The following is a 10,510-nucleotide window of genomic DNA, read 5'->3' as shown; positions in this document are numbered from 1 at the left end:
GTGTGTGTGCGTGCATGTGTGTGTGCATGTGTGTGTGCGTGTGTGTGTGTGTGTGTGTGTGTGTGTGTGTGTGTGCATGTGTGTGTGTGTGTGCGTGCGTGTGTGTGTGTGTGTGTGTGTGTGTGTGTGTGTGTGTGTGTGTGTCTATAGTTATATCTATAAAGACGAAAATAACAAATACATACTATAATTATAAATGCAAATACAGCCAAATTCTAATCAAGTACAAGTACTATGCTATGCCAGATTTCTGGTTTTAGATGATGTTTCTCACCACAAATAACTGTTTTGGATCCAGCTAGCAATGTGCTGTGTCTGTATCGGTGAGTCAGCCCCTGACTGAAACCCCTCCCCATGGATTCCAGTCATTATTTTTCCTCCAGTCCATCTCCTCTTTTTCTTTTGTCTCCTCAATTAACAGAGTAGCGCAGGTGAAAACATAAAGTGTATTTTGCATGGTTTTCTGTCGAGATCGAACGTGTTAGCCTCGGCGACTCGGTGTCCTCCTCTGCTCCTCTCTTGTGTGGGGTCCCACAGGGCTCAGTTCTGGGCCCTCTTCTCTTCTCTTCTCTTCTCTTCTCTTCTCTTCTCTTCTCTTCTCTTCTCTTCTCTTCTCTTCTCTTCTCTTCTCTTCTCTTCTCTTCTCTTCTCTTCTCTCTCTATCTGCTCCCGCTTGGCTCCATACTCAGGAAGCATGGGATTCATTACCACTGTTATGCGGATGACAGTCAAATTTATGTTTCACTCAAAAAGAATAATACATACTCTATCACATGCATTAGTTAAGTGTCTTGTTGACATTAAGGCCTGGATGGCCCTGAACTTTTTGAATTTTAATGAAAAGAAAACCGAAGTGATGGTTTTTGGTGGCACCGCTGGAACACCCCTTCCAGATCTGGGTTCTTTGGCCCAGCATATCAAACCAAGCATCACTAATCTCGGGTTAAAATGGATTCAGATCTCAATCTTGACAGCCAGATCAGGGCAGTAGTCAAGAATCCATTTTAAAATTATTTTATTTACTTTTAAATCCCTAAATGCTCTTGCCCCCCGCCCTACCTCTCTGAGCTTCTACTCCCTCACGTACCTAACCTACTCGCTCTCTCAGGTCAGCTGATCAGCTGCTCCTGAGTGTGCCCAAAAGCAAACAGAAGCTCAGAGGGGACCGTGCCTTTGCTGTTGTGGCTCCTAAATTATGGAATAATCTGCCTCAACAAATCAGTCAGTTTTTAAATCGCTTGTGAAAACCTACCTCTTCTCCTTGGCTTTTAACATCTAGATAGTCATTGGATTTTATTTTATTTTATCTTATTTTATAGCTCTGATTGTATGGCTTTTGCTTTTATCCATGTTTTATGTTTTTAATTAATTTATTTTACTTACAATATTTGAGCCGTTTTGTCTTTTATCTATAATGTTTTTGTTTTGTTTTTTTATTCATCTGTGCAGCACTTTGGTCAACTGTGGTTGTCGTAAGGTTCTTAACAAATAGAGATTGGATTGGATTGGACGGATTGGAGAAGAGTTCTCAGTTCCTTCTTCAGTTTTCAATGAGGTTAAACTTCCTGATCCCAAAATAAAACCTGAGTGGAGACAAAATAGGTGACGTGACCCTGCAGACCAACGGCCAGTCAGAGGATTAGCTATTACACTTTCTTTAGTTACTGGAAAAGCAATTTAGTATTTGGCATTTGTTTACCGTGAAGAAGAAAATATAGTATTCTTCCGATGGGGACTAAAACAATATTCCACATGTAAACTAAATGCATGCGTTTAGTTACTTCCCAGCTCTGGCTATTATGATGTTAATTGATGTTAAAATAAAACAACAGTCCCTGCAGGCCTCCGTATGAAACAAGCTGCGCTTCCTCCTTTTCTTTCTGTAAGGCCTTCCACCCCCCACCCCCCTTTCCTTATTTCCCTTCTTTCCTCCTTCCTCTCCCCCCTTCCTTCCCTCATCCTCCCCCATTCCCAGGCTGATATAGACAGAGAGGTGGAGGAAATAGAGGAGGAAGCGTTGGACAAAGCAGACTGGGGCCACAGAAAGGCGGACTCCCGCCGAGCCAAAGAGGTGCCTGACATGCCGTACATTCAGGCATAGTTAACTAGCAATTAATAAGGTCAGCAGCAGAAAGAAAGTCTTCATGAGTATTAAAAAAAAACCCCAAAAAAACCTCAGTCAAAAATAGAAATATCCGTAATGAGCACTAGAGCTGCTACACCAAAATATTTTTAACACAAATGTCATTATAAAGGCATCTTCTACTTCATGCCAGCAGTTGCCAAATGGAGATGCAACAGAACCTGAGCGTAACGAGAACTTTGTAATTATAATTATACAACCGATTAACAAAATACTCATCATAGAGTCGAGTAACTCCAAATTGAGCAAAAGAAACATTAAATTAAAAATATAATATAGCAGGAGCCTTAATTTTTTTTTAAAAACATAGGAATATAAATATATAGCAGCATGAAATGAGGAAAACACATTCATCTAGAACCCAAAGGTACAGCAGAAGCTATTTTCAAATTTAACACAGTGACTCAGTGAAATTCATTGTGAGATTATTGTGCAGCAAAATGCTCTGCTGCATCGTCTCCTCCTCAGATGTTGGGACTGAACAGCCAATCAGATGCAGACATGGTTTACAGAGATGTGAACCAAACCAGGAAGAGTAGTGTTTGTCCTTCTTTTATAATTTGATAGGTGAATATTCCTGTTTCTTCCTCTTATGAACTGGAAAATTTGATCCCAGTTGCCTATCACTCGGAAAACTTTCAATCCCAAACTTTGATACTTAATTAATAAAGAATAAACCGCTCAAATGTCAAATTATAAAATCAGTACACGGGACTGATTGTGGTGATCATTCATTTTGTTTCTTTTAAATCCTGTATTTTTCCAAAAATTTGTTGTCAGCCGATTTTCATTGACAAGAAATAATCACAAATAGAAATTCTTCATAGAAGTTAGACCATACATACATTAATCTGTGTAATACTATTACAGTGTTATACACTGTTTATTACATTGTACCAATTTGAAATGATAAATGGAGCAGGAAGTAAAAGAAAAAAATATTTTTTTAAAAATAATACATTCTTTGCAGGTTAATTTTGGAATTAAACTCTTTGAGAGGATTCTTCACAACAGGGACCGTCAACAACAAGCTACTGATTGTTATTGCAATGTTCATGTTGTCGAATTTAAAAAGCTGGCAACACAACTAGCTCTTGTACTCCATGTTGTTCCTTTAGGACCTCTAACTCTATCTACCTTCCCAGTGAACCATCCAGCAGCTGACAGGCTTGACTGGTGACAATCCTACCGACTACAGATGGAGCTTTTGTCATCGATGAGTTAATCAAGTCAATAAAAAAAAAAACTGCAAACAAAGATCGCTGTAATATTCTGTGATTACATAAATATACCCCTTTCTCCTTTCAGTCAAGTTTATTAGCTGTCAATCATACCAGAACAATCTTTACATGCATAACAATGCACATCTTTATTTAGTGTCAAGTTATTTATTCTGGGATGTAATACTCTATAAAAAGGAACAGACAACAAAAAGCCAGCAGCTGTTTCTGTCCAGCAACAACAGCATCATCTTCATCTCGACAAATTCACAAAAACCTGGCAACGTGTGCAGCTTTTTTCACAACTTCACGTTTTGTCCTTTCTGCAACCAAACCAGCTCAGTGATTCCAAACACGCATCAGCATCAGCAGCCTTTTCTCCAGCTATACTCGAAGCAGAAATTACACCACCAAAATAAAATAAAAAAAGGCATGTTATCACTTACTGAGGACGGCAAGCCGGGAGGGACCTTCCGCACCTTTTTTGTGTGAACCTCTGAAAGAGAAAAAAAAAAAGGCTTTTATTTCTCCTTGAAACTGAGCTTCTGGTTTGACTTGTTAGAATTTAATTGATCAGCCTGAAGAAAGAGTGAGACCACTTTTCAAACCGTGGCCGATAAATTAACAAAGAAAGCTTTTAGTGAAAACATGTGCGACACAATATGATGCAGAAAATCAAAAGACAGGATACAAAAAAGGGGCCAGGGAGATTTTTTTTCTCCTCTTTTTGTTTTGATAAAGGGAAGAAAAGCAGCTTTTCATATGTGCAGAATATTTGTCAGGGTTTCTCTCAAGGAGAGTGACGGAGCAGCCTATCAACCTGGAAGGTGAGACTTTGATGGAGAAATGAAAGAGCGATTTCTTTTTTTGGAAGCCTGCCCACAGTGTGTGTGTGTGTGTGTGTGTGTGTGTGTGTGTGTGTGTGTGTGTGTGTGTGTGTGTGTGTGTGTGTGTGTGTGTGTGTGTGTGTGTGTGTGTGTGTGTGTGTGTGTGTCCTGTCAAGGTTAATGCTACCAAGGCTGCACCACGACCACCATTGTCCTGCTTTGAAAACAGACTTCCTTGTATTTTTCTGTGATGTCCCCTTTTGGAATACAGACAAACAAGACGGTCACACACCAACATGAAGCCACACTCACGAAACAGAAACACACAACCCAGGTTAAAGTGTCGGATTAAATAGATGACCATTTATTTTGATTGATTTTCTCTAATAATGACTGCTACTAATACTCGACATGTGTTAAAAAAAGAATCCAAGGCCTAAGTCATTTATTACATGGATGATTTTACTATATTCTCCGGTCCAGGACATTGTTGTTGAATTACCAATGTGTGAATTTAATTATTATTGGTGTTAAGAAAATGGGACTTGATTTAAAAGAAGAGACAACAAAAAAGAGGTTATTTTTTAAATCTTCATTGATTCAGACCCTAAACACTCAGCGCCCGATTCTCAACAGGCCGATGAAGATGACCCAGAACTGTAAAACGGCATGAATTGGACTAAAATATTGGTTTTATGATGTCAGTCTGTTATTATTTAATTGATTTGATCTGCCTTGCTAAAGACGTTCACTCCAACAGCTCTGCAGTAAAGCCTCCCAGCATAGATGTTATCAGAGGCTCCATCTGTAATGCACATAAACACCTCTAAAGAGACTGGACATTCTAACCTTCATGAGTGACTGATTTATAACACTGTTTGTTTTAAACTTATTTAATCATACGGTATATTCTTGTTTTGTTTTTGTTTTTTAAATAATTTGCAGGCATAAAATTAAAAAAAAATTGTCATGGAATATCAGACCTGAAGAGTGTGACCAGTGTGAGTGTGTTCGCAACGACTCACCCATGGTGTCCATGGGCAGAGCTCTCCTCCGTGGATTGGAGCCGTAGTGCTGGTAGTACTGCCCCGCTGGCTTCGTAGGCGACGCCGCGCCGGGACTCCCCAAACCCAGCTCACCACCCAGTATTGACTGGTTGGGACATTGGGGAGAGGAGAAACACAACCAGAGAGAAAGAGAGAGAGAGAGAGAGAGAGAGAGGGACAGTTTATTAATGATGGGAGAAGGAAAAGAAGAAAATGCAGCAGTTTTCTCAAAGAAAAACAGAAGACACGCTGAGGAAAACTGTAGCAAAGCATAATAAAATACATGAGCCCATGTTTGGTCTTTTTTTTTTTTTTTTTATGAATGATATTTTTTTCGGTAACAGTTACGGCTACAAGTACAGATTATAAGTATGATCATTTTACAAATCATTTCACAAAGTTTAACCTGTCAATTGATGTCAAATAGTCATCGCAAGATTTTTGTGATAGAAATACCTACAATTAATCAAAATGTTAACATAACTGGGATGTGGACATTTTTGTGGGCAAGAAAAGTTGGAATTTTATTAGCTACGTTAAGGACAGGCAGAATATGAAAAGTTAGTTACAGTATTAACCATTGGTACGCTTGTAGACTATGATGGAACACGAATGAACGCTGGAATGTTGAGGACTATTGGTGAAAATCATCCTGATGTGTCAATGTGGGAGTACTGGAAAATTAAGGAAATACTTTTTTCAGATTTCTTGGTGGTGCCAAAGACAGCTGTGTGCTTTGAGCCTAATTATGGAACATGGGAGTGTTTATTACTTTTATTGAGGAGGGAATTAAAAATGACTAAAAAAAAAGTCCGAATTTAGTGTTGGTGTGAGGTGCTGAGATTCTGGTGTAGACGTCTAGCTTCACGTGTGTGTATAATAGACAAAGATCACACTGAAAGCACAAACAACACATTTAAAAATAAACGGCAACTTTTCACCACGAACCCGTTATTTAAGATAATCTACAGACCATGTTAAGAACATTTTATTCACTGTGAAATGATGAAACACACTGTAACGCAGCAATTTAACCCTCATGTGCACCATGGACAAGGACGCTTAGTCCACATACAAAACAAGCACAGCAGCATGATGTAAAAATCTAAACAAAGTAACAAAAAAGAAAAAAAAATAGACATAAATTTAGGGACATTTTGCAGAACAGTCAAAGTGAGAAACACAAGGTTTCTCCTTTTGTGTGAAACAGCGACAAAGTCGTTGCACGAGGTGCCAGAAAGTTTACTTGATGATGTGCGTCCTGTAAAGTGACAATTGTGGATAAATGTGCTGCAAGACTAAAACACTAAACACACAACAAATATATATATATATATATATATATATATATATATATATATATATATATATATATATATATATATATAATTTATTTATTTATTTTTTTACTCAGACCAATACCAACAGAGCAGGTAATTTGATGATGTGGTGAAATAACATGTCAGCAGTGTTAGCTTGAATATAAGGACATTAATGATGGACAGCTCCAGAAAAGCTTTAGTTTCAGGGAATTCCTCATGCAGTAACATGATAGTCATAATATTTATAATATTTCCATTGACAAATCTGATTTGCTACTGAACGTATTAAAATAAACATCTACTGTATGGTTAGAATAAAGAGTGAAATCTCATTAAACATTTGTTAGATAGACACACAAGTGAGATAGATAGATAGATAGATAGATAGATAGATAGATAGATAGATAGATAGATAGATAGATAGATAGATAGATAGATAGATAGATAGATAGATAGATAGATAGATAGATAGATAGATAGATAGATAGATAGATAGATAGACCACGTTGATAATGATAAAGGATGATGTGATTGTATTTACCTCCACGAGCGCGGCCTCATGCTGCTCAGCGTGGAAACATTCAATCCCACAGCTCCACAGCACGAGAGTTTAACTTCTACTCTGACGCGTTTTCTCTCCTCTAAAACGTGACTTTGCTTACGACTCAAACTTCGCAAAACCGCTCCCCACACACACATTGTCCTGCTAATCAAGTTCAATGATTGCGCAGCAACAAGTGGCGTCTGGACTGTTTCGGAGAAAACGTGAGAATAAAAGAAAGAGAGAGAGAGAGAGAGAGAGAGAGAGAGAGAGAGAGAGAGAGAGAGAGAGAGAGAGAGAGAGAGAGAGAGAGAGAGAGAGAAGGATGAAGGAGAGGGTCTTTTTTTTTTTAAATGGCACAAAAAAGCTAGCGTGGAGGGAAAAAGGTGGAAAGCTTGCCAACCCCCCCACCCCACCACCACCCCCAAACTCCTTTAAATAGACTCCACCACTACTCAGTTAAAGGGTAGATTTTTCCTCCCCAGCTTTCTCGTTAAGTAATTAGTTTGCAGTGTATTTAAAGCAGAAGGTGGAGAAGTGTGTTTGGAGGGGGGGGGGGTTGATGTTTCTCCGGCTAATCTGAATTCTGATCAGCGTGTCCGTCCACTCTGTGGCTGAAAACAAGAGTTAGCTTGGCACCGCCGGGCTATGGAAGGCTTTTCTCATGCTAAACAGGGCCTAAGTAGGCCAATTACAGGGCCAGCCTCGGTCTCAGAGCCATTCTCTGGCTTAAAACAAAAAGGCCCTTGTCTTAAATAAAGTCAGTCACACACACACACACACACACACACACACACACACACACACACACACACACACACACACACACACACACACACACACACACACACACACACACACACACACACACACACACACACACACACACACACACACACACACACACACACACTGTGGGAGGGGGGGTGGGAGAGTCAGACACAAAGACACACACACACAATCACACACCAATTCAGTCATCCTGTTCCTCTGTCCGTTTGTCTTTGTGTGTGTGCGTGCGCGTGTGTGTGTGTGTGTGTGTGTGTGTGTGTGTGTGTGTGTGTGTGTGTTTGTGTGCGTGTCGCCACTGGTAGAACAAGGTTCCCACTAAAACAAAAAAAGGGTCTCACTGATTGTGGCACTTTTTTTTTCTATTCTTTTCTTTGTTTTGTTTTGTTTTTTTCTTCTCGCAGTCGAGCATCGAGCCAGGCTATGTCAGGATGGTCGCCTAGGCAACTGGGGATGGGGTGGGGTGGGGGGGCACCCGTCTGTCCATCTGTCTGTCTTTTTTACCTGTTTGTCTCGAGGTCCCCGTCAGTTTCCCTTCACTACACACACAATCTGCTCAATGCAGTTTAGTTATTGTGAATGACAGGATTGAAGTCAGGGATTGGGGTGGTAGAAGGTTTTACAACAATTAACTGTGTCCTTTTTTTTAGATTTTGGACAACTTGTGCAAAATTAGGAAAAAAATATGATCAATATTTAAGCTGCGAAGATATCCAAAGCTGAATTCTTTCATTCCTATAACTTCAATAACTATAAACTCCTATAGTCTGAGGGTTTTGCTGATTTCAGTTTTCTTGAGAAACCAACTGCAACATCAGTTCAGGTGTTGGTGGACCAGATTTTTTCTCTTTTAATTGTACAGTATCTGTCAAGTGGGCTCAAGGACCACATATAATTTCCATAGGACTATTTTTGAGGGTTAATTTTGGTTCCTACATGCTCTCCCAAAAATAAATAAATAAAAAATAATAATAATAATAAATAAAAGTATAATAATAACAAAAGTTTTATAACAGAAAGTTTGTGAATTGAACACAACAGGGGTAATGTTCTTGTCTCACAAAAGCAACAAAGACTATAGCATCGTCGTTGTCAAGGAACTTCTTCTCAAAATCACCGCAACTGTTAAGTCTGACTCCTTATGACAGTCTTGGGCTGACTGTAACCATGGCAACACAGAAAAAATCAGGGCTTACACCAAAAGTATTCGTAAACGGACAGAAGTCGACATAGATCAATTTTTTCTAGACAAAATGTCTCTTCGGAGAGAAGTTAATTAGAGCATACGCAGCGCAGAGAAGGTCAAATACATCCGTCTGTCTCTGAATGACCCTAAAAACGGCCATTTTCACCAGGTTGGTCAACATCTTCATTCACTGCGTTGCGATCCCAGAGGGTTTCATGAATGAAACGTAATCTGATTACGCTTGTAGAGAGGGAAGTTATGTCTTCTTCAAAATCCCTCCGTTCCGAAAGGAAATGAGTCCAATCCATCAGGTAGACGTGGAAAGGTTCAGCATCTCCTCTGCGACCCACTGGTACCCACAACCTCTGAGGTGATCCAGACAGTTATACACACCAACCTCCCTCCCCCTCACTTTCTCTCTCTACTTTACACTCTACATGTTCTTCTGTTCTCTGTAACAGACACACAGACACACCGACACACAGACACACAGACACACACACACACACACACACACACACACACACACACACACACAACCAGAGGTCTGTTTCTCACAGAGCTGACTGGGCTTCGGTACCCAGCTGCTCACAGAGACGATATTAACTAAGATAGATTACAAGACACAACGGGAGGGAGGTAAAGAGAAGCAAAGACGACACGAACAAGAGAGACACAGAAGAACAAGCAGAGCGACGGCAGACATAAAGAGAACAGGATAAAGTGGTCGTCAGGATGGATGGCTACAGGCACACAAATTAATACACTGCCTTTTCCACAGTTCTTTTACATAGTACAGATGAAATAAATAAGGCAGATTACTAATTATATTAATGATAAACATTTGTTAGTTATTGAACTTTTGAAAAAGCCAGACTAACCGTCCCTCTCTTTCAACTCTTTATGCTAAGCTACGCTAAGTGTACACCTTGTCCTTTGCAAATCTCACTCCCAGAAATAAAAAAAATAAAAAGCACACTATTGCTTTCGTTATTTCAACTTTGAGATCAATAAACGGGGCATCACTAGCGAGTAAAAGATAGCTGTTTCTCATTTTTTTAATGACCTCTCTAGCTTTGTTTTTTCTTTCCAGAATTTATTTTTCTCCCACTCAATTCTCTGTCCTCATGTGACTGCAATAGCAAATACTCAGATGTCATCAATTTCCACCATCCCAACTATGAGAGACAGAGAGAGAGAGACAGGAAGAAGTCATTAATTACCAGGAAGTGCTGGCATGGCAGCGGCGCACCTGTATGCCAGCTATGCTCCAGATGACACACACACACACACACGCACACACACATCCTCCTAGGGGAGCGAGGCCCTAAGGCTGCTACAAGACAGTAAAACCAGCAGAGACAAGGGATAAAACTGGACTCATGGAGCCAGAACAGTGGAACCACACATCACACATCAGATATTACCCACATCCA

At 39.8% G+C, this 10,510-nt stretch overlaps 1 protein-coding gene across 4 annotated transcripts in view; it reads right to left on the bottom strand.

The window, feature by feature from the left end:
* tcf4 (transcription factor 4) overlaps positions 1 to 10,510 on the bottom strand; it is a 215,516-nt gene that overhangs the window by 88,115 nt on the left and 116,891 nt on the right. For all 4 annotated transcript variants that reach the window (XM_068334441.1, XM_068334438.1, XM_068334440.1 and 1 more), the window contains 2 exons: positions 5,216 to 5,342; positions 3,810 to 3,859 (listed from right to left, as the gene is read on the bottom strand). In XM_068334441.1, coding sequence (XP_068190542.1) covers positions 3,810 to 3,859; positions 5,216 to 5,342 — 177 coding nt within the window. The remainder of the gene's footprint in view (positions 1 to 3,809; positions 3,860 to 5,215; positions 5,343 to 10,510) is intronic.

Source organism: Antennarius striatus, chromosome 15 (genome assembly GCF_040054535.1).
Source record: "Antennarius striatus isolate MH-2024 chromosome 15, ASM4005453v1, whole genome shotgun sequence".
NCBI classification, from domain to species: Eukaryota; Metazoa; Chordata; class Actinopteri; order Lophiiformes; family Antennariidae; genus Antennarius; species Antennarius striatus.
This window is presented reverse-complemented; position numbering and strand designations above follow the sequence as displayed.